Here is a 25,708-nt window from a genome sequence, read left to right on the forward strand (position 1 = left end):
GCGGGAGAGGGAGAGGAGAGAGAGGGAGAGGGAGAGGGAGAGGGAGAGAGAGAGAGGGAGAGAGGGAGGAGAGAGAGATGGAGGGAGGGAGATGGAGAGGAGAGAGAGGGAGGGAGGGGGAGGAGAGAGAGAGGGAGTGAGAGGGGAGGAGAGAGCGGGAGGGAGAGGAGAGAGAGAGAGGAAGAGGAGAGGGAGAGGGAGAGGGGGAGGAGAGAGAGGAAGGAGAGAGAGGGAGGGAGAGGGGGAGGAGAGAGAGGAAGAGGGGGAGGAGAGAGGGAGAGGGAGAGGGAGAGGGGGAGGAGAGAGAGGGAGAGGGGAGGAGAGAGAGGAAGAGGGGAGGAGAGAGGGAGAGGGGGAGGAGAGAGAGGGAGAGGGGGAGGAGAGAGAGAAAGGGAGAGGGGGAGGAGAGAGAGGGAGAGGAGACGGAGACAGGGCGATTGAGAGAGAGAGAGAGAGAGAGAGAGAGAGGGCCCCTGGTTGTCTTATCTCTCTTTGTATGTTATCAACACCATAGTGCCCTCCAAGGACCCTGGGACTGAACATCTCCCTCTGCAACTGGATCCTGGACTTCCTGATGGGCCGCCCCCAAGCGGCAACAACACATCCGCCACACTGACCCTCAACACGGGGGCCCCTCTGGGGTATGTGCTTAATCCCCTCCTGTACTCCCTGTTCACCCACGACTGTGTGGCCACGCACGACCAATGCCATCATCAAGTTTGCTGACGACACGACAGTGGTTGGACTGATCACAGATGAAGATGAGACAGCCTATAGGGAGGAGGTCAGAGACCTGGCATTGGGGTGCCATGACATCAACCTCTCCCTCAATGTCAGCAAGACAAATGAGCTGATTGGACTACAGGAAACGGAGGGGCGGAGTCCCCATCCACATCGACAAGGTTGGCATGAGCCCTCAGATCCTCCATTTTTTACAGCTGCACCATTGAGAGCATCTTGATTGGCTAAATCACCGCTTGGTATGGCAACTGCTTGGCATCCAGACTGCAAGGTGCTACAGAGGGTAGTGCTTACTGCCCAGTACATCACTGGGGCCGTGCTCCCTGCCATCCAGGACCTCTATACCAGTATCAGTATCGGTGTCAGAGGAAGGCCCTAAAAATTGTCAAAGAAAAGCCATAGACTGTTCTCTCTGCTTCCGCATGGCAAGCGGTACCGGTGCACCAAGTCTGGAACCAACAGGACCCTAAACAGATTCTACCCCCCAAGCTATCAGACTGCTAAACAAGACTGCTAAATAGCTAATCAAATGGCTACCTGCTGCAGCTGATGTTTATTATCTATCCTGTTGCCTCGTCACTTTACCCCAACCTATATGTACATATCTACCTCAATTACCTCGTACCCCTGCACACCGACTCGGTTCTGGCACTCCCTCTATATAGCCATGTTATTTTCTACTCCCTGTATATAGCCATGTTATTACCTACTTCCTGTATATAGCCATGTTATTTTCTACTCCCTGTATATAGCCATGTTATTTTCTACTTCCTGTATAAAGCCATGTTATTACTCCCTGTATATAGCCATGTTATTTTCTACTTCCTGTATATAGCCATGTTATTTTCTACTTCGTGTATATAGCCATGTTATTTTCTACTTCCTGTATATAGCCATGTTATTTTCTACTCCCTGTATATAGCCATGTTATTTTCTACTCCCTGTATATAGCCATGTTATTTTCTACCTCCTGTATATAGCCATGTTATATTCTACTTCCTGTATATAGCCATGTTATTTTCTACTTCGTGTATATAGCCATGTTATTTTACACTCCCTGTAAATAGCCATGTTATTTTCCACTTCCTGTATATAGCCATGTTATTTTCTACTTCCTGTATATAGCCATGTTATTTTCTACTTCCTGTATATAGCCATGTTATTTTCTACTTCCTGTATATAGCCATGTTATTTTCCACCTCCTGTATATAACCGTTATTTTCTACTTCCTGTATATAGCCATGTTATTTTTTACTCCCTGTACATAGCCATGTTTTTTTCCACTTCCTGTATATAGCCATGTTATTTTCCACTTCCTGTATATAGCCATGTTATTTTCTACTTCCTGTATATAACCGTTATTTTCTACTTCCTGTATATAGCCATGTTATTTTCTACTTCCTGTATATAGCCATGTTATTTTCTACTTCCTGTATATAGCCATGTTATTTTCTACTCCCTTTATATAGCCATGATATTTTCTAACTTCCTATATATAGCCATGTTATTTTCTACTTCCTGTATATAGCCATGTTATTTTCTACTTCCTGTATATAGCCATGTTATTTTCTACTTCCTGTATATAGCCATGTTATTTTCTACTCCCTTTATATAGCCATGATATTTTCTAACTTCCTATATATAGCCATGTTATTTTCTACTTCCTGTATATAGCCATGTTATTTTCTACTTCCTGTATATAGCCATGTTATTTTCTACTCCCTTTATATAGCCATGATATTTTCTAACTTCCTATATATAGCCATGTTATTTTCTACTTCCTGAATATAGCCATGTTATTTCCTACTCCCTATATATAGCCATGTTATTTTCTACTTCCTGTATATAGCCATGTTATTTCCTACTCCCTGTATATAGCCATGATATTTTCTAACTTCCTATATATAGCCATGTTATTTTCTACCTCCTGTATATAGCCATGTTATATTCTACTTCCTGTATATAGCCATGTTATTTTCTACTTCGTGTATATAGCCATGTTATTTTACACTCCCTGTAAATAGCCATGTTATTTTCCACTTCCTGTATATAGCCATGTTATTTTCTACTTCCTGTATATAGCCATGTTATTTTCTACTTCCTGTATATAGCCATGTTATTTTCTACTTCCTGTATATAGCCATGTTATTTTCCACCTCCTGTATATAACCGTTATTTTCTACTTCCTGTATATAGCCATGTTATTTTTTACTCCCTGTACATAGCCATGTTTTTTTCCACTTCCTGTATATAGCCATGTTATTTTCCACTTCCTGTATATAGCCATGTTATTTTCTACTTCCTGTATATAGCCATGTTATTTTCTACTTCCTGTATTTAGCCATGTTATTTTCTACTCCCTGTATATAGCCATGTTATTACTCCCTGTATATAGCCATGTTATTTTCTACTTCCTGTATATAGCCATGTTATTTTCTACTTCCTGTATATAGCCATGTTATTTTCTATTCCCTGTATATAGCCATGTTATATTCTACTTCCTGTATATAGCCATGTTATTTTCTACTTCCTGTATATAACCGTTATTTTCTACTCCATGTATATAGCCATGTTATTTTCTACTTCCTGTATATAACCGTTATTTTCTACTTCCTGTATATAGCCATGTTATTTTCTACTTCCTGTATATAGCCATGATATTTTCTACTCCCTGTATATAGCCATGTTATTTTCTACTTCATGTATATAGCCATGTTATTTTCTACTCCCTGTATATAGCCATGTTATTTTCTACTTCCTGTATATAGCCATGTTATTTTCTACTTCCTGTATATAGCCATGTTATTTTCTACTTCCTGTATATAGCCATGTTATTTTCTACTTCCTGTATATAGCCATGTTATTTTCTACTTCCTGTATATAGCCATGTTATTTTCTACTCCCTGTATATAGCCATGTTATTTTCTACTTCCTGTATATAGCCATGTTATTTTTACTCATTATTCACTGCGTATTTATTCCTCGTGTCACAATTTTTTATTTTGTCTTTAACTCTGCATTGTTGGAAAAGGATCCATCAGTAAGCATTTCACTGTTAGTCTACACCTGTTGTTTTACGAAGCATGTGACAAACAAAATTAGATTTTATTTGGTTATTTTTCTCCTGTCTCAGACTCGGGCCTCTCTCAGTGTTGGAGAGCACGTCTGGATTACCTCCCCATAATGTGAGATGAACTGTCTTTCTCTCTGACTCCTACGCTCGTTGTTCTACAGCTGCAGTGTAATATCGCGCTGCTACAGTTCTCTCAGAGAACAACCCTTTGGACAGGAAGGAATTACTCGACAAGTCTCTGTGACAGGTCAACAATAATGATGGGCCAATGTCATGCTGTTAGTGGAAGCCTAAGATATAAATACTATTTAACAAGGCAGAGACTGACCTAGCAGTGTGACCTCCTGGGTGAGACCATAGATGTCTATGATGGCCCAGAGCGGACATCCTGCACTCAGACCACAGTGGAAGAGGATGGGTTCCCCCTCGTTGATGCTGTAGAACACACGGCCGTGTCTGTCGGCCCAGAAGGACAGGATGTTGTCGCGAACGGCCAGGCGTTCCGGCAGGGCTTTGGCCCAGTAACCCGACCGCGTCACCAGGTCCGGACAGGCATACTTTGGGATGTTGGAGCAGTTGAGCTCGCTAGGGTCCAGACTAGTGAAACCGAACCGCAGAGCGCCGCTCCAGCCGTTGTGAACACCGGACAGACGCAGACACACCTGGGAAGGAGTGGGGATTGTCATGATCACGCTCAGTGCTTTTTATACAGGACATACAGAAAGTTGACTCAGAGAAACAGTGTACAGCATTCATGGAACAGTTAGCTGATTGATTTGAAACTATGGAGAGAGATAGAGATCGAAATCAAAAGTGAAATGAGCGAGAAAGACAGAGATGTCTCCAGACAGAGTTGTTACCTTCTCGTAGAGCAGGTCGCTGACTAAAGGTTTGGATTAGGGCATATCAGGGTTAGGGTATATCAGGGTAAGGGTATATCAGGGTTAGTGTATATCAACCAGGTTAGGGTATATCAGGGTTAGGGTTTATCGGGGTTAGGGTATATCAGGGTTAGGGTATATCAAGGTTAGGGTATATCAAGGTTAGGGTTAGGGTATATCAGGGTTAGGAGTTGGGTATATCAGGGTTAGAGTATATCAGGGTTAGGGTTAGGGTATATCAGGGTTAGAGTATTACAGGGTTAGGGTATATCAAGGTTAGGGTATATCAGGGTAAGGGTATATCAGGGTTAGAGTATTACAGGGTTAGGGTATATCAGGGTTATGGTATATCAAGTTTAGGGTATATCAAGCTCAGGGTATATCAGGGTTAGGGTTAGGGTATATCATGGTTAGGGTATATCAGGGTTAAGGTTAGGGTATATCAGGGTTAGAGTTAGGGTATATCAGGGCAAGGGTTAAGGTATATAGTGAGGGAAAAAAGTATTTGATCCCCTGCTGATTTTGTACATTTGCCCACTGACAAAGACATGATCAGTCTATAATTTTAACGGTAGGTTTATTTGAACAGTGAGGAACAGAATAACAACAACAAAAAACAGAAACACGCATGTCAAAAATGTTATAAATTGATTTGCATTTTAATGAGGGAAATAAGTATTTGACCCCTCTGCAAAACATGACTTAGTACTTGGTGGCAAAACCCTTGTTGGCAATCACAGAGGTCAGACGTTTCTTGTAGTTGGCCACCAGGATTGCACACATCTCAGGAGGGATTTTGTCCCACTCCTCTTTGCAGATCTTCTCCAAGTCATTAAAGGTTTCGAGGCTGACGTTTGGCAACTCGAACCTTCAGCTCCCTCCACAGATTTTCTATGGGATTAAGGTCTGGAGACTGGCTAGGCCACTCCAGGACCTTAATGTGCTTCTTCTTGAGCCACTCCTTTGTTGCCTTGGCCGTGTGTTTTCGGTCATTGTCATGCTGGAATACCCATCCACGACCCATTTTCAATGCCCTGGCTGAGGGAAGGAGGTTCTCACCCAAGATTTGATGGTACATGGCCCCGTCCATCGTCCCTTTGATGCGGTGAAGTTGTCCTGTCCCCTTAGCAGAAAAACACCCCCAAAGCATAATGTTTCCACCTCCATGTTTGATGGTGGGGATGGTATTCTTGGGGTCATAGGCAGCATTCCTCCTCCTCCAAACATGGCGAGTTGAGTTGATGCCAAAGAGCTCCATTTTGGTCTCATCTGACCACAATACTTTCACCCAGTTCTCCTCTGAATCATTCAGATGTTAATTGGCAAACTTCAGACGGGCATGTATATGTGCTTTCTTGAGCAGGGGGACCTTGTGGGCGCTGCAGGATTTCAGTCCTTCACGGCGTAGTGTGTTACCAATTGTTTCCTTGGTGACTATGGTCGCAGCTGCCTTGAGATCATTGACAAGATCCTCCCGTGTAGTTCTGGGCTGATTCCTCACCATTCTCATGATCATTGCAACTCCACGAGGTGAGATTTTGCATGGAGCCCCAGGCCGAGGGAGATTGACAGTTCATTTGTGTTTCTTCCATTTGCGAATAATCGCACCAACTGTTGTCACCTTCTCACCAAGCTGCTTGGCGATGGTCTTGTAGCCCATTCCAGCCTTGTGTAGGTCTACAATCTTGTCCCTGACATCCTTGGAGAGCTCTTTGGTCTTGGCCATGGTGGAGAGTTTGGAATCTGATTGATTGATTGCTTCTGTGGACAGGTGTCTTTTATACAGGTAACAAGCTGAGATTAGGAGCACTAGAGTGTTCTCCTAATCTCAGCTCGTTACCTGTATAAAAGACACCTGGGAGCCAGAAATCTTTCTGATTGAGAGGGGGTTAAATACTTATTTCCCTCATTAAAATGCAAATCAATTTATAACATTTTTGACATGCATTTTTCTGGATTTCTTTGTTGTTATTCTGTCTCTCACTGTTCAAATAAATCTACCATTAAAATTATAGACTGATCATTTCTTTGTCAGTGGTCAAACGTACAAAATCAGCAGAGGATCAAATACTTTTTTCCCTCACTGTATCAGGGTTAGGGTATATTAGGGTTAGAGTTGGGGAGAGACAGAGAGGGGTCTTACCTTCTCATAGAGTCTAACAGGTCTTTGGCTAAATGTTAGTGTTAGTGCAGGGATCGGCGACTGGATTTTTATGGGGGTCCCCAAATCACCAGGAATTCAGCAAAAAATTAGTTTAATTTAGGAAATCTGCTCCCAAGTATTCCCACGAATAACAGCTGACTATAGTTGCCTACCCCTGGCCTGTGTTAGGGTATATCAGGGTTAGGGTTAGGGTATATCAGGGTTAGAGTTAGGGTATATCAGGGCAAGGGTTAAGGTAGATCAGGGTTAGGGTATATTAGGGTTAGTGTTGGGGAGAGACAATCAGGGGTCTTACCTTCTCATAGAGTCTAATAGGACGTTGGCTGAAGGTGATGCCATTGCAGAAGCTGTTCTTCCTGGTAGCTCTTCTCAGCTGACCGTCCAGCCTGATGTTCTTTCCCTTAGCCTGAGGGTGGAACCTGGGCGACTCCAGACCGAGGCTCACTGGGGGGGCCGACGTCCGCCTCTTTACCCCCGGACCCTCGCCACCCCCACCGTTGCCACCCTGCGGTGTGTAGTACTGCCTGCTCACCACAGGGCGGGGCTGCAGAGTCACATCTACTGGGAGGAGGCAATAACAGAAGAAGAAGAGAGGACAGGGATTGGTTAATTGGTTAATTGGTTAATGGTTACAGTGGAAGATCAGTGAGTCAGATCAGGATCAGGATCTGTGTTGTATGATAGCTCCAAAAGGTTTTGTTTTGGGGTGAATTTTGCTGGTGTAAGCAGAGAGCATGTCAACATACATGAATGTATTTACTGTTGGTCTCTGACCATTGGTGTAGAAATACACCCTTACCGCAGTAAACTGTTGGTGTAAACTAGACTAGAGTCTGCTAATGCATTAGATACCACAGTCTGAGAATTCCTCTCCCACACTGACACTACATTTACATTTACATTTTAGTCATTTAGCAGACGCTCTTATCCAGAGCGACTTACAGTTAGTGAGTGCATACATTATTATAATTTTTTATTTTTTTTATACTGTCCCCCCGTGGGAAACGAACCCACAACCCTGGCGTTGCAAACGCCATGCTCTACCAACAGAGCTACATCCCTGCCGGCCATTCTCTCCCCTACCCTGGACGACGCTGGGACAATTGTGCGCCGCCCCATGGGTCTCCTGGTCACGGCCGGCTACGACAGAGCCTGGAGTCGAACCAGGATCTCTAGTGGCACAGCTAGCACTGCAATGCAGTGCCTTAGACCACTGCACCACTCGGGAGGCCTATAAGGCCATCCATCCTGTATCCTGTACATTTAAGAGCCTCTTTTAGCCTGTAACCCATACAGCATGTAACCCATACAGCCTGTAACCCATACAGCATGTAACTCATACAGCATGTAACCCATACAGCCTCTAACCCATACAGCCTGTAACCCATACAGCCTCTAACCCATACAGCCTGTAACCCATACAGCCTGTAACCCATACAGCCTGTAACCCATACAGCATGTAACCCATACAGCCTCTAACCCATACAGCCTGTAACCCATACAGCCTGTAACCCATACAGCCTGTAACCCATACAGCATGTAACCCATACAGCCTGTAACCCATACAGCATGTACCCCATACAGCATGTAACCCATACAGCCTGTAACCCATACAGCATGTAACCCATACAGCCTGTAACCCATACAGCATGTAACCCATACAGCCTGTAACCCATACAGCATGTAACCCATACAGCCTGTAACCCATACAGCCTGTAACCCATACAGCATGTAACCCATACAGCCTGTAACCCATACAGCATGTAACCCATACAGCCTGTAACCCATACAGCATGTAACCCATACAGCCTGTAACCCATACAGCCTGTAACCCATACAGCATGTAACCCATACAGCCTGTAACCCATACAGCCTGTAACCCATACAGCCTGTAACCCATACAGCATGTAACCCATACAGCCTGTAACCCATACAGCCTGTAACCCATACAGCCTCTAACCCATACAGCCTGTAACCCATACAGCCTCTTACCCATACAGCCTCTAACCCATACAGCCTGTAACCCATACAGCCTGTAACCCATACAGCCTCTAACCCATACAGCATGTAACCCATACAGCCTGTAACCCATACAGCATGTAACCCATACAGCCTCTAACCCATACAGCCTGTAACCCATACAGCCTGTAACCCATACAGCCTCTAACCCATACAGCCTGTAACCCATACAGCATGTAACCCATACAGCCTGTAACCCATACAGCCTGTAACCCATACAGCCTGTAACCCATACAACATGTAACCCATACAGCCTCTAACCCATACAGCATGTAACCCATACAGCCTCTAACCCATACAGCCTGTAACCCATACAGCCTCTAACCCATACAGCCTGTAACCCATACAGCCTGTAGCCCATACAACCTCTAACCCATACAGCCTGTAACCCATACAGCCTGTAACCCATACAGCCTCTAACCCATACAGTCTGTAACTCATACAGCCTCTAACCCATACAGCCTGTAACCCATACAGCCTCTAACCCATACAGCATGTAACCCATACAGCCTCTAACCCATACAGCCTCTAACCCATACAGCCTCTAACCCATACAGCATGTAACCCATACAGCCTGTAACCCATACAGCCTGTAACCCATACAGCCTGTAACCCATACAGTCTCTAACCCATACAGCCTGTAACCCATACAGCCTGTAACCCATACAGCATGTAACCCATACAGCCTTTAACCCATACAGCCTCTAACCCATACAGCCTGTAACCCATACAGCCTCTAACCCATACAGCCTCTAACCCATACAGCCTGTAACCCATACAGCCTCTAACCCATACAGCATGTAACCCATACAGCCTCTAACCCATACAGCCTGTAACCCATACAGTCTGTAACCCAAACAGCATGTAACCCATACAGCCTCTAACCCATACAGCCTGTAACCCATACAGCCTGTAACCCATACAGCATGTAACCCATATAGCCTCTAACCCATACAGCCTGTAACCCATACAGCCTCTAACCCATACAGCCTCTAACCCATACAGCCTGTAACCCATACAGCCTGTAACCCATACAGCCTCTAACCCATACAGCCTCTAACCCATACAGCCTGTAACCCATACAGCCTGTAGCCCATACAGCCTCTAACCCATACAGCCTGTAACCCATACAGCCTGTAACCCATACAGCCTGTAACCCATACAGCCTCTAACCCATACAGCCTCTAACCCATACAGCCTGTAACCCATACAGCCTGTAACCCATACAGCCTGTAACCCATACAGCCTCTAACCCATACAGCCTGTAACCCATACAGCCTGTAACCCATACAGCCTCTAACCCATACAGCCTCTAACCCATACAGCCTCTAACCCATACAGCCTCTAACCCATACAGCCTGTAACCCATACAGCCTGTAACCCATACAGCCTGTAACCCATACAGCATGTAACCCATACAGCATGTAACCCATACAGCCTGTAACCCATACAGCCTCTAACCCATACAGCCTGTAACCCATACAGCATGTAACCCATACAGCCTGTAACCCATACAGCATGTAACCCATACAGCCTGTAACCCATACAGCCTGTAACCCATACAGCATGTAACCCATACAGCCTCTAACCCATACAGCATGTAACCCATACAGCCTCTAACCCATACAGCCTCTAACCCATACAGCCTGTAACCCATACAGGCTCTAACCCATACAGCCTGTAACCCATACAGCCTCTAACCCATACAGCCTGTAACCCATACAGCATGTAACCCATACAGCATGTAACCCATACAGCCTGTAACCAATACAGCCTGTAACCCATACAGCCTGTAACCCATACAGCCTGTAACCCATACAACATGTAACCCATGTTTACACTTTTTAATCCCCACACTGTCCCAAATCAGAACATCCACTCTCACCACACCACCTCCCTCTAATTATTCTACCTAAACTCTAAACTCACCTAAAATGTGTTTATTCTCTAGACCATGGTTTCACTAACTCCCCCCAACCCCCCAGCCCCCCCACCCCCAATGCACTTGTTTTTTTTTAATCAGCTTTGAAGTGCTAGGGTAAAAACCAAAATGTGCAGCCAGGGGGGGCCCCAGGACCGAGTATGGGAAACCCTGCTCTGCCCCCAAATGAACCACATGAGGAGAACATGTGGCTTTCACCATGAACGTACCCAGTGGCGGCTCCTGAAAAAATTCTCAGGGGGGGCAATTTTTCTGATGATTTAGGTGACCTACACACATTTTAAAAAAGATATGTCCAGCAACAACATGAAGACAGGGGCAGCATATAAGTCAATACCAGAAGCATTTATTGACTGATCTCAAAAGTGTTGGCTTACCAGGGTTGGTGGAGCCCTCAGTTTCATCTTTGCCTCGCAAAGCTAACTCAAACACTCCGCAAAACTTCACACACTGGATTAGCCGGCTGAGGATGTGGCGGTTCTTGCTAATGTCGTAGTAAATATATTTGTTATAGTGAATATGGAATATGATATGTTGAGTAAAATGTTGTGCTAAGATCTATTTAGGTCAGGAGCTGGTTATAAGTTCTGTTCCTATCCAATAACAATGGACAAAAGGGTCCTATCTTGTCAGCCTTGTCAGCAGGTGGCCAAGGACAACACCCACGCCATAGGCCTCTCAGTTCTTCCAACTCACGAGTTCTTGCTCTGAGGACACACACACACACACACAAACACACACACACACACATCATCAATGTTAAAACACACACACACACACACACACACACACACACACACACACACACATCATCACTGTTAAACACACACACACACACACACACACAAAAATCCCCTCTCTTAGGCTGAACATTTGAAGACAGAGAACCCGACTCAGAGCCAATGCAACAGTGACAGTAGCCTGGAGGGGACCTCGCCCAACTCATCAGGACCAATCAGAAGATCAGAACTACTAGATTCAACCTACTTCATTTATTGCATAAAATGTCTGCACACAATGTTTCGGGGCTCTCTTCAGATAATAATAATATGCCATTTAGCAGACGCTTTTATCCAAAGCGACTTACAGTCATGCGTGCATACATTTTTGTGTATGGGTGGTCCCGGGGATCGAACCCACTACCTTGGCGTTACAAGCGCCATGCTCTACCAGCTGAGCTACAGAAAGTGGATACTCATGGATGCGCATCGCAATTGTAAAATGTCAACACAATTGGAGACACCACGTCATTTTTGGAGACGTTATTGACAGTAAACTATTGTAGATGCGACTGCTAACTAAATAAAACATTTTAGCTGGCTAGCTAATCATCTTAGCTAAATGTGGGGCAAACAATTCAGTTATTTACCGTTAATTTGAGGGATTGGGGTGAAAGAAATCGAGTTACATAGTGATACTTTACGATATACTGTATTGACAATATCGCAATATTTTAGCGCTAGTTGGCTGTACCTGCACCAAAACACCATTATTGTTCCTTCATAGCTTGTTCTCAATCTTTTTCACATTGGGAGCCAATTTGTTTTCAGCACTTTTATTTCCATGACTGATCAAAACTCGTTCTCATGGCTTTCTGATCCCTCTGCAACAGACATATGGTGCGCAATAAAATCACAGTATCGAATCGCAATACGTATAGAATCATGAGACTCGCAATGCATATATCTTATCGTGAGGTTCCTGGCAATTCCCAGCCCAAGTTCATTTGCCACAACAAATCTCTTCGCTAGCAAACGCGATGTCTTCTCCAAAACGGCAATGTGTCTCCAGCAATGTTTACTTTTTTGACGTTCTATGGCATCTCCACTTTCCAAGCATATATGACCACATGTAATATTTTGGTAAGTGATGCAAATAGTGAACTATGTAGGGCCAGGATGTAAAATATATGTAGCTGCAGCAATTTCTCTTATCTGATATGGTAAGTAATGGGGCTTAATTTATAGCTCCCTAAGAGTTTGACGAACGGGTCCGTGACGCGATTCCAGATATCTTTACCTCTGAATAAACTGCCTTTATTATACCATATCCACCCTGTCCAAAGTCTCTACTTGGTCTCAGTTCTCCAGTAAACTTGTGATTATCAACACTAACCTCATCGTTGTGGCGGCGGACAGCTAGCCTGTATCCCTCATCAAGTTGAGTGGCAATGTTATTTTTCCGTTCGTACCAATTTTTTGAAAATCCTCGGGTGTAGGACTTTCCGCCTTTAGTAGAAACCTGTTGAATTATTAAATTTGGTCTGGGAGGTCCTAATTGTTTCGTTGCCAATTTATCTTCATTTGTTCGCCGACAAAAAGGAACTTCTTTCAAAGACACAATCCGCTCTTTTCTCAGTTACGTTCATGGTTACGTTACGTTACGTATGACGAAAGCGCGTAAGTGCAAGCCCTCAGACACCCATAGAGATTGTATTGAAGGCTCTGAAATTTGAAAAAAATAGATTTTACATTAGAGGCTATGAGAGACTTCTGGGCGATTTTCAACCTGACTGAAATCGCCCCAAAAAGGGGGGAGCCATTTGAAGCACGACTTTAGCCTGATTCGGCATTTAGTGGCAGTGTGGCACTGTGGCAGATCAGACGTATAGATTACAACACTGATAACTACTGTTGCCGTGATATAATTGATTAGAAAAAAAATCCCTTCCTTTTCCCGTTTGGCAGTGCGTCGCCCATATCGCCCTATTGAACAGGCCGCCCCTGAACGTACCACAGACACAAGGAGAGAGAGAGAGAGAGAGAGAGAGAGAGAGAGAGAGAGATGGAATGAGAGAGAGTAAGAGGAGAGAGACGACATACAGAGAGAGGGTGGGGTTAGAAAGAGAGACAGAGAGAGTTCTTAAGGACACCAAACCGTATCTATGAGGGTAAATAGTCTCTAGGCCCTCCCACCCCTACGGGAGGGCAGCTCCCCCTCAGCCCAGTCCAAGGTCTTCTCTGTCCTGGCACCCCAATGGTGGAACCAGCTTCCCCCTGCAGCTAAGACAGCAGAGTCCCTGCCCATCTTCTGAAAACGTCTGAAACCCTACCTCTTCAAACACTAACTGTAATTGGCTCTGGATAAGAGTAATGATAGTGTCTATGGGGGTAGTTATATTATCTATGAGGGTAGTTAGATAACAATAATGATAGTGTCTATGAGGGTAGTTAGATAACAGTAATGATAGTGTATATGAGGGTAGTTAGATAACAGTAATGATAGTGTCTATGAGGGTAGAAAGATGACAATAATGATAGTGTCTATGAGGGTAGTTAGATAACAGTAATGATGTTGTCTATGAGGGTAGTTAGATAACAGTAATGATAGTGTCTATGAGGGTAGTTAGATTAGTGTAATGATAGTGTCTATGAGGGTAGTTAGATTAGTGTAATGATAGTGTCTATGAGGGTAGTTAGATTAGTGTAATGATAGTGTCTATGAGGGTAGTTAGATTAGTGTAATGATAGTGTCTATGAGGGTAGTTAAATTAGTGTAATGATAGTGTCTATGAGGGTAGTTAGATAACAGTAATGATAGTGTCTATGAGGGTAGTTAGATAACAGTAATGATAGTGTCTATGAGGGTAGTCAGATTAGTGTAATGATAGTGTCTACTTTCACTGTACTGCTGTGGCTGACCCTGTAAAACAACACATTTCTGTGCACCTATCTGGTGCATGACAGTAAAACATATATATACACTTCTGTGAACTTTCATTGTCCTCCCTCCTTATGAGGAAGAGAAATTAGAAAATATCTTAAAGATATGTGGGTTTTTGGTGATGGAATTTCAAGTCACAATGTTTCTTACAATTGCGAAATAAAAAATGCTCCTAAACTAAATGTGTTGATATTAGTTAGGCCTTTTGATTACTGTGCTGTGATATATTTATGATACCTTTTAAGACCCCTTTTCCATCTGTTTGACATGAAATCAAAACATGTGCTTTTTCAAAATTTTTGGGATGGAAAATGGTTGAAAATTTGACACCCAATTTGGCTCCTATGACATTCACATGTTGGTGCTCAGGGGTCCTTTCATTTTTTATTTATTTATGCTAATTACATTTACGTCATTTAGCAGACGCTCTTATCCAGAGCGACTTACAGTTAGTGAGTGCATAAATTTTTTTTAAAATACTGGAATCGAACCCACAACCCTGGCGTTGCAAACGCCATGCTCTACCAACTGAGCTACATCCCTGCCGGCCATTCCCTCCCCTACCCTGGACCAATTGCGCGCCGCCCCATGGGTCTCCCGGTCGCGGCCGGCTACGACAGAGCCTGGATTCGAACCAGGATCTCTAGTGGCACAGCTAGCACTGCGATGCTAGCACTGCGACCTTGTAAACTACTCAAAACATCTCTCTATAGGAAAGACTCTGGCCCTAGTTACAGGCTGTGACCAGGATGAAGGAAAACTCTTGGCCCTAGTTACAGGCTGTGACCAGGATTAAGGAAAACTCTGGGCCCTAGTTACAGCCTGTGACCAGGATGAAGGAAAACTCTGGGCCCTAGTTACAGGCTGTGACCAGGATTAAGGAAAACTCTGGGCCCTAGTTACAGCCTGTGACCAGGATGAAGGAAAACTCTGGGCCCTAGTTATAGGCTGTGACCAGGATGAAGGAAAGACTACAGGCTATGACCAGATCCCAGGTCCCAGAGTTTCTCTGATCAGGTGGTCACACCATTACATAATGAACTATGTAGCTAAACAACCATTTCCAATACAAACTCTGCTACACATTCTAAACATAAATCTTTCCCCTTGGCAGGCAATGTATTGTTAGCTCACGCTTCCATGGAGGCCTGCAGTACCTGTCATCAACTAGCTCGCTGACAGGGTTATGGGAATGGTAGGCCATAGGAATAACATGAGAGAGAGAGAGAGAGAGAGAGAGAGCGAGAGAGAGAGAGAGAGAGAGAGAGCTAAGGGAGGGAGAGAGAGAGAGAGAGAGAGAGAGAGAGAGAGAGAGAGAGAGAGAGAGAGAGAGAGAGAGAGAGAGAGAGAGAGAGAGAGAGAGAGCTAAGGGAGACGGAGACAGACAGAGAGAGAGAGAGAGAGAGAGGAACCTTCGTAGGAGCATCGTTAAAACCATCGTTAGTAAATTTGCACTTGAAAACAATCGTTATTTACCGACTGCCTCAGACCACTAGAACAGCTAAGTGCGTCATTAGATGCTTTTCTGCCCTTTTTTTGCCCTTTCGCGTCACTTTACAAACAGAAGATCTCTGTTAAACACATAATCAAGACGTTTATCTGTCTCCATGGCTGTGTTTACACAGGCAGCCCAATTCTGATATTTTTCCCACTAATTGGTCTTTTGACCCATCACATCAGATCTTTTCACGTCAGATCTTTTTCAGCACTGATCGGATTGGTCAAAATACCAATAAATGAAATAAAGATCAGAATTGGGAAGCCTGTGTAAACGCAGCCCATGAGAGAACGCCGATAACTTCAGAACGAAGTTGACTGTCGATACAAAGTTGCCAATGTCTCTGCAATTGTTACAAACAAGCGAAGGACAAAATGATGCTTCAAATGAAAACCGAGATTATAGACTATACTAATACAGAGCCTTCAGGAAGTATTCAGACCCCTTGATTTATTCCACATTTCGTTGTATTAGAGCTTGAATTCAAAATGGATTCAATTAATTTTTCCCTCCCCACACAACACCCCATAATGATATAAAAACAGGTTTATATTCACACCCCTGAGTCAATACTTTGTAGAATCACCTTTGGCAGCGATTACAGCTGTGAGTCTTTCTGGGTGAGTCTCTAAGAGCACCTGAATTGTACAACATTTGCCCATTATTCTTTTCCGTATTCTACAGATCTGCCAAATTGGTTGTTGATCATTGCTAGACAACCATTTTCCAAGTCTTGCCATAGATTTTCAAGTAGATTTAAGTCAAAACTGTAACTCTGCCACCCAGGAACAATCACTGTCGTATTGGTAAGCAACTCCTGTGTAGATTTGGCCTTGTGTTTTAGGCTATTTTCCTGCTGAAAGGTGAATTAATCTTCCAGTGTCTGGTGGAAAGCAGACTGAATCAGGTTCTCCTCTAGGATTTTGCTTAGCTCCATTATTTATATTTTTTATCCTGAAAAACTCCCAAGTCCTTAACAATGACAAGCATACCCATAACATGATGCAGCCACCACTATGCTTGAAAATATGGAGAGTGGTACTCAGTAATGTGTTGTATTGGATTTGTCCCAAAAATAAAACTTTGTATTCAGGCCAAAAAGTTAATTGCTTTGCCACATTTTTTGCAGTATTACTTTAGTGTCTTGTTGCAAACAGGATGCATGTTATGGAATATTTAACAAGTGGGTGTATTGATACACCATCCAACGTGTTATTAATAACTTCACCATGCTCAAAGGGATATTCAACGTCTGTTTTTTTTTTTTACCCATCTACCAATAGGTCCCCTTCTTTGCGAGGCTTTGGAAAACCTCCCAAGTCTTTGTGGTTGAATCTGTGTTTGAAATGCACTGCTTGGCTGAGAGACGTTACAGATAATTGTATGTGTGTGGTACAGAGATGAGAAAGTCATTCAAAAATCAACACTATTATTGCACACGGAGCGAGACCATGCAACTTATTATGCAACTTATTAAGCAAAGTTTTACTCCTAAACTTATTTAGGCATGCCATAACAAAGGGGTTGAATACTTATTGACTCAAGACATTTCAGCTTTTAATTTTTAATGACAGACAGACAGACAGACAGACAGAGGCGTGAGGAGAGAGGAGAGAGGAGACAGGAGAGAGGAGAGAGGAGAGAGGAGTGAGGAGAGAGGAGGAAATCAAAGGTGTGTGATGTGTTAGAACTGAACTGTTAGGGGAGACTACCATGAAAGGGTTCTACTATGTCAGAGTAGAATACACACATAGATTATGATACTGTATGTGGGTCTTTCTATAAACTAGGGCACCAATGAGGATTTCCTACACTGGACAACTTGTTACAGCTGTTGATAAATCATTCATAATAATCTGGAGAAAAAAAACAACAACTGCTCATTACATTAAGATAGAAGGGGGGATCATAGCTACAGTGGCTTGCGAAAGTATTCACCCCCTTGGCATTTTTCCTATTTTGTTGCCTTACAACCTGGAATTAAAGTGGATTTTTGGGGGGATTGTATCATTTGATTTACACAACATGCCTACCACTTTGAAGATGCAATATTTTTTTTGTGTTAAACAAACAAGAAATACGACAAAAAAACAGAAAACCTGAGCGTGCATAACTATTCACCCCCCCCCCCCCAGTCAATACTTTGTAGAGCCACCCTTTGCAGCAATTACAGCTGCAAGTCTCTTGGGGTATGTCTCTATAAGCTTGGCACATCTACCACTGGAATCTTTGCCTATTCTTCAAGGCAAAACTGCTCCATCTCCTTCAAGTTGGATGAGGTCCGCTGGTGTACAGCAATCTTTAAGTCATACCACAGATTCTAATAATATAATATAAATAATAATATGCCATTTAGCAGACGCTTTTATCCAAAGCAACTTACAGTCATGTGCGCATACATTTTTACGTATGGGATCGAACCCACTACCCTGGCGTTACAAGCGCCATGCTCTACCAATTGAGCTACAGAGGACCACATTGGATTGGTCAATTGGATTGAGGTCTGGGCTTTGACTAGGCCATTCCAAGACATTTAAATGTTTCCCCTTAAACCACTCGAGTGTTTCTTTAGCAGTATGCTTAGGGTCATTGTCTTGCTGGAAGGTGAACCTCCGTCCCAGTCTCAAATCTCTGGAAGACTGAAACAGGTTTCCCTCAAGACCAGTTTTCTTTCCATTGTTTCCTGTTGAGTAGACACTGAGTATACCAAACATTAGGAACATCTTCCTAATATTGAGTTGCACAGCCTCAATTCGTCTGGGGCATGGACTCTACAAGGTGTCTAAAGCATTCCACAGGGATGCTGGCCCATGTTGACTCCAGTTGTGTCAAGTTGGCTGGATGTCCTTTGGGTGGTGGACCATTCTTGACCATTCTTGACACACTCAAACCGTTGCGTCTGGCACCTACTACCATACCCCGTTCAAAGGCACTTAAATCTTTGTCTTGCCCATTCACCCTCTGAATGGGACACAGAGACAATCCATGTATCAATTGTCTCAAGTCTTTAAAAATATTTCTTTAACCTGCTGGTAACACTCAGCTACTCGGTTCGTTGTTTTTGACCATTCTAAGTTAGATATAAATACTGAACTTATTTTTGCATGGATTCTGCGAAGCAGTTAGCTTTTAACAGCTAGGACCACTATTTCTTGTCTCGGAATCCGTTTGGGCTTGTCGAAGGAGCACAGCAAGAGGAGCACGGCAATCAATGATGGTCACATGTCACGAGCCATGGAAGTTGAAGACAGTGGCCTCCCGCAAAGCAGTCTACACTCCCAATGAAAGGCCCGGAGCGGATACAAAACAACAAATAGTTTCGCCTCCCTGGAGCCTGATCTTCCTGAACCTTTGTCAATGGGGGTACCTGTGTCTGCGGCCGCTGTGTCTACTCCTTCCCCTATGATTTCGAAGTCGACGTCGGCAACCTTCCATCCCTGCTCTGGATCGAGCGGGGCTTCTCCATCTGTTGGAGGCCTGCACCAGATGCAATAGATAAATAGTATAGTTATTTTTCCTCTTGCCGGTCCCTAAAGGGTTCTCCGAATCCTGTGAAGCATGGGAGTGGGCGGATTTCCTCATCCTTCTCGCCAGCTGTGATTTTGGGCAGCTCCATGGTAAGATATGTCATTTTTCCTGGTGCAAAAACACTGTGCTATCCCGGAGCTCAAGTAAATTACATTACTAAGCTGCTCCAGAATGTTCTACGCCAGGACATGGAAATCAATTCTATCGTAGTCCATGTGGGTTTTAATGACATTATGAAGGTCAGCTCTGAACAGTTGAAACTGGATTTTAAAGAGCTGATTGACTCTCTGCTAGACACTAAATAAAAGACCCATCATATCTGGCCCTGTGCCCTCTCTGAATCGTGGTATTGAACATTTTAGCAGGATTCTTTCTCTTCACAACTGGCTACGTGATTATTGCAGCTCAATGGGTGTAACTTTTGTTGACAATTTCAATACCTTTTGGAAACAAAACACGTTTTATAAGGAGGATGGGATCCACCCAAATAATTTGGATTCTTGGATCCTTTCACAGTATTAGAAGGCTGCGTTGAGACAATGACTTATCAATGACCCAAGCCCAGCTCAGTTAATCGCTACCATTGGGTCGCTGAGTTGTCATAATGCTTCAGCAAATGTACAATATCCCAGGGGCGTTGGAAGACATCATGTAACTAACCTAATTTATGTCCCTCTAACTGCCCTGAATGCCTCTGCTGATCCTACAGCTATTGGATGCAGTAATCATGTGCCTATGAACCAGAGTTATACTGTTAGCACTGAGGCTGTGTGCCCTAGTAGGAAGTCCACTGTGTGCAGCTCATCCTGCACTAACATAAATAACATGAGAATATCTACTTCTGCTAAGCTTCCCAGAAAAGCAATGAAAACAAGCAAGCATCCCAGAAAAGTGCTAAAAATAGCCCACGTTAAACTATGTAGCTTAAGAAACAAGGTTCATGAAATCAATAACTTGCTAATTACAGTTGAGGTAAACCTTTTTTGATGTACTCAGAGGACCGTTATGGCACCAGAGGGGATGGCTGCCATTTTACGGTTTTACTGTGTGTTTTTACTCCTTGTTTGTAACTTATTTTGTACATAATGTTTCTGCCACCGTCTCTTATAACCGAGAAGAGCTTCTGGATATCAGAACAGTGATTACTCACCTCAGACTGGATGAAGATTTTTTCTTTAACGAGTCGGACGCGAAGAATTTACTGCTGATACCGGACCCTGTCATTCGCATGAAGAAGAGACATCAGGGCATGCAGATCCGGGTGCCTTGTGATAATTCGTCGGCAAGTGGGTAACCCACCTCTACCATCTGTCCTATTGGCCACTGTGCAATCATTGGAGAATAAACTGGATGAGCTCCATTCGAGACTATCCTACCAACAGACATTAAAATCTGTAATATCTTATGTTTCACCGAATTGTGGCTGAACGACGACATGGATAATAAACAGTTGGCTGGGTTTTCCGTGCATCGGCAAGAAAGAACAGCTACCTCCAGTAAGACGAGGGGTGGTGGTCTGTGTCTCTTTGTCAATAACAGCTGGTGAGTGATCTCTAATATAAAGGAGTATAATAAAGTCTCTAGGTTTTGCTCGCCTGAGGTAGAGCATCTCATGATAAGCTGTAGACCACACTATTTAACAAGAGAGTTTTCATCTATGTTTTTTGCAGCTGTCTATTTACCACCACAAACCAATGCTGACACTAAACCTGTACCCAGCAAGCTGTATATGGCCATATGCAAACAAGAAAATACTAATCCAGAGGCGGAGCTCCTAGTGGCCGTGGACTTTAATGCAGGTGAACTTAAATCCGTTTTACCTCATTTCTACCAGCATGTTAAATGTGCAACCAGAGGAGAAAAAACTCTAGACCACCTTTACTCGACACACAGAGACGCGTACAAAGCTCTCCCTCGCCCTCCATTTGGCAAATCTGACCATAATTATATCCTCCTGATTCCTGCTTACAAGCAAAAACGAAAGCAGAAAATACCAGTGACTCGCTCAATACGGAAGTTGTCAGATGACGCAGATGCTAAGCTAAAGGACTGTTTTGCTAACACAGATTGGAATATGTTCCGGGATTCATCCAATGTCATTGAGGAGTACACCACATCAGTCACTGGCTTCATCAATAAGTGCATCGATGATGTCGTCCCCACAGTGACTGTACGTACGTACCCCAACCAGAAGTGATTGATTACAGGCAACATCCGCACTGAGCTAAAGGGTAGAGCTGCCGCTTTCAAGGAGCGGGACTCTAAGCCGGACGCTTATAAGAAATCGTGCTATGCCCTCTGACGAACCATCAAACAGGCAAAGCGTCAATACAGGACTAAGATTTAATCCTACTACACCGGCTCTGACACTGGTCGGATGTGGCAGCGCTTGCAAACTATTACGGACTACAAAGGGAAGCCCAGCTGCGAGCTGCCCAGTGACACGAGCCTACCAGACGAGCTAAATGACTTCTATGCCTGCTTCGAGGCAAGCAACACTGAAGCATGCATGAGAGCACCAGCTGTTCCCGAAGACTGTGTGATGATGCGCTCCGTAGCCGATGTGAGTAAGATTTTTAAACAGGTCAACATTTACGGATCTGAACAACAGACGGATTACCAGGACGTGTACTCAGAGCATGCGCTGGCAAGTTACTCCTGAGTGGCACAGTGGTCTAAGGCACTGCATCGCAGTGCTAACTGTGCCACTAGAGATCCTGGTTCGAATCCAGGCTCTGTCGCAGCCGGCCGCGACCAGGAGACTCATGGGAGGCGCACAATTTGTCCAGGGTAGGGGAGGGAATGGCCGGCAGGGATGTAGCTCAGTTGATAGAGCATGGTGTTGGCAACGCCAGGGTTATGGGTTGGATTCCCACGGGGGGCCAGTATAAAAAAAATATGTATTCACTAACTGTAAGTCGCTCTGGATAAGAGCGTCTGCTAAATGACTAAAATGTAAATGTAAAATGCAAGTGTCTTCACTGAGATTTTCAAGCTGTTCCTGACCGAGCCTGTCTGTAATACCAACATGTTTCAAGCAGACCACCATAGTTCCTGTGCCCAAGAACACTAAGGTAACCTGCCTAAATGACTACTGACCAGTAGCACTCATGTCTGTAGCCATGAAGCGCTTTGAAAGGCTGGTCATTGCGCAATGCATGGCCAGGCACGGCTCCAACACAACGGTGGTAGGCCTGATCACCAACAATGATGAGACAGCCTATAGGGAGGAGGTCAGACCTGGCAGTGTGGTGCCAGAACAACAACCTCTCCCTCAACGTGATCAAGACAAAGGAGATGATCGTGGACTACAGGAAAAGGAGGTCCGAGCACGCCCCCATCCACATCAACGGGGCTGTAGTGGAGCAGGTCAAGAGTTTCAAGTTCCTTGGTGTCCACATCACCAACAAACTAACATGGTCCAAACACACCAAGACAGTCGTGAAGAGGGCACGACAAAGCCTATTCCCCCTCAGGAGACTGAAAAGATTTGGCATGGGTCCTCAGATCCTCAAAAAATTCTACAGCTGCACCATCGAGAGCATCCTGACTGGTTGCATCACCGCCTGGTATGGCAACTGCTTGGCCTCCGACCGCAAGGCACTACAGAGGGTAGTGCGTACGGCCCAGTACATCACTGGGGCCAAGCTTCCTGCCATCCAGGACCTCTATACCAGGCGGTGTCAGAGGAAGGCCCTCAAAATTGTCAAAGACTCCAGCCACCCTAGTCATAGACTGTTCTTTCTGCTACCGCACGGCAAGCGGTACCGGAGTGCCAAGTCTAGGTCCAAAAGACTTCTCAACAGCTTCTACCCCCAAGCCATAAGACTCCTGAACAGCTAATCATGGCTACCCGGACTATTTGCACTGCCCCCCCACCCCATCCTTTTTACGCTGCTGCTACTCTGTTAATTATTTATGCATAGTCACTTTAACTCTACCCACATGTACATATTACCTCAACTACCTCAACTAGCCGGTGCCCCCGCACATTGACTCTGCAACGGTACCCCCCTGTATATATAGCCTCCCTACTGTCACTTTATTTTACTTCTGCTCTTTTTTTTCTCAACGCTTTTTTTGTTGTTGTTTTATTTTTAAAAATAAATGCACTGTTGGTTAAGGGCTGTAAGTAAGCATTTCACTGTAATGTCTGCACCTGTTGTATTCGGCGCATGTGACCAATAAAATTTGATTTGATTTGATTTGAAATGGGTGGTGGATGGGTATTCCAGCATGACAATGACCCAAAACACACGGCCAAGGCAACAAAGGAGTGGCTCAAGAAGAAGCACATTAAGGTCCTGGAGTGGCCTAGCCAGTCTCCAGACCTTAATCCCATAGAAAATCTGTAGAGGGAGCTGAAGGTTCGAGTTGCCAAACGTCAGCCTCTAAACCTTAATGACTTGGAGAAGATCTGCAAAGAGGAGTGGGACAAAATCCCTCCTGAGATGTGTGCAAACCTGGTGGCCAACTACAAGAAACGTCTGACCTCTGTGATTGCCAACAAGGGTTTTGCCACCAAGTACTAAGTCATGTTTTGCAGAGGGGTCAAATACTTATTTCCCTCATTAAAATGCAAATCAATTTATAACATTTTTGACATGCGTTTTTCTGGATTTTTTTGTTGTTATTCTGTCTCTCACTGTTCAAATAAACCTACCATTAAAATTATAGACTGATCATGTCTTTGTCAGTGGACAAACGTACAAAATCAGCAGGGGATCAAATACTTTTTCCCTCACTGTAACTAGTTTTACTATGGGCTACATGAGCTGGGAGGTTAGTTTATAGCAATACGACCAGATGAATATCAGTTGTTATTACAATGTCATAGATATGAATAAAGAAACAACAACATTAAAACCTTTTGGAAAAAGTGCATATAAATAAATACAAAATATAACCGGAAACAATTAGAAATAGAAATAGGAAACACAAGGTTTAACTTCTATTGAATTCATCTGAGACATCTTGGGGATTCTCTGTGTCTCCCACGCATTGGAGATCAAGCCAAATTAAAAAAAATGGATGAACAATACAAAAATATAATGTAAATAAATTCATTAAAAGTTAGGCTAAACCTAGTTTTTCTTATCTCTAAGACATCTTGGGGAATCACGCTCTACTCTCTCCCTGCCTCGAGACCGTTGGCGCCAGGAAGCTGCGTGCTCGAGCTGCTCAGCTCAGTTCTCCAGAAATGAGGAAAACCCTGAACCGTCTTTATCAACACCGCAAAAAGCGCACTGTATTGCCAAATGCTCTCAATTATTAAATAGAGATGGAGAGCAGTGTGTGAACATTCATTATTTTGCTGTTATGATGTTTAAAATCAGAATATCTTAGATCTTACCTAAAGGTTTATGTGTTGTGTTGCCCATTATATCCACTGATGTGTCTCACCGGTTGACAAGTGAATTCTGAATGCAATGTTTCTCTGTCCATCCATTTATGTCCAATACGGTGTGTCAAAGAGCTACTTATTTGCCTTCTAGTCTGGGTATTTCTGAAGCATTTGAACAGCGCTGTGTCTCCCTACTGAAGCGAGGACATTCTCTGTAATGTTATCTCTGCTGCGACAGTCAGTTAGGAAGGCTGCTCTCTCTCTCTCTCTCTCCCCCTCTCTCTCTCCCTCTCTCTCTCTCTCTCGCTCTCTCTCTGTCTCTCTCTCTCTCTCTCTCTCTCTCTCTCTCTCTCTCTCTCTCTCTCTCTCTCTCTCTCTCTCTCTGTCTCCCTCCCTCTCTCTCTCTCTCTCTCTCTCTCTCTCTCTCTCTCTCTCTCTCTCTCTCTCTCTCTCTCTCTCTCTCTCTCTGTCTCTCTGTCTCTCTCTCTCTCTCTCTCTCCCTCCTTCTCTCTCTCTCTCTCTCTCTCTCTCTCTCTCTCTCTCTCTCTCTCTCTCTCTCTCTCTCTCTCTCTCTCTCTCTCTCTCTCTCTCTCTCTCTCTCTCTCTGTCTCTCTCTCTCTCTCTCTCTCTCTCTCGCTCTCTCTCTCTGTCTCTCTCTCTCTCTCCCTCCCTCTCTCTCTCTCTCTCTCTCTCTCTCTCTCTCTCTCTCTCTCTCTCTCTCTCTCTCTCTCTCTCTCTGTCTCTCTCTCTCTCTCTCTCTCTCTCTCTCTCTCTCTCTCTCTCTCTCTCTCTCTCTCTCTCTCTCTCTCTCTAAACAGCAGTGCTAACTGGCGCACTGTGCCTCCCCCTCCTCTC

The 25,708-nt window shown here is 44.1% G+C and overlaps 1 protein-coding gene across 2 annotated transcripts in view; it reads right to left on the reverse strand.

Annotated features, from left to right (window-relative positions):
* neurl1b (neuralized E3 ubiquitin protein ligase 1B) overlaps positions 1-25,062 on the reverse strand; it is a 38,594-nt gene extending 13,532 nt beyond the window's left edge. Inside the window, exons 1-3 of one of the 2 annotated variants that reach the window (XM_041869871.2) lie at positions 24,863-25,062; positions 7,155-7,417; positions 4,143-4,476 (exon numbers count right to left, since the gene is read on the reverse strand). In XM_041869871.2, the coding sequence (XP_041725805.2) occupies positions 4,143-4,476; positions 7,155-7,417; positions 24,863-24,890 (625 nt within the window). In that variant the 5' untranslated portion in view covers positions 24,891-25,062. Of the gene's footprint in view, positions 1-4,142; positions 4,477-7,154; positions 7,421-24,862 lie in introns of both variants that reach the window. The other variant, XM_045212552.1, reaches the window with a different exon arrangement.
* Positions 25,063-25,708: the final 646 nt, after the last annotated feature.

The sequence above is a fragment of the Coregonus clupeaformis genome, unplaced genomic scaffold (assembly GCF_020615455.1).
Source record: "Coregonus clupeaformis isolate EN_2021a unplaced genomic scaffold, ASM2061545v1 scaf0022, whole genome shotgun sequence".
Lineage (NCBI taxonomy): Eukaryota > Metazoa > Chordata > Actinopteri > Salmoniformes > Salmonidae > Coregonus > Coregonus clupeaformis.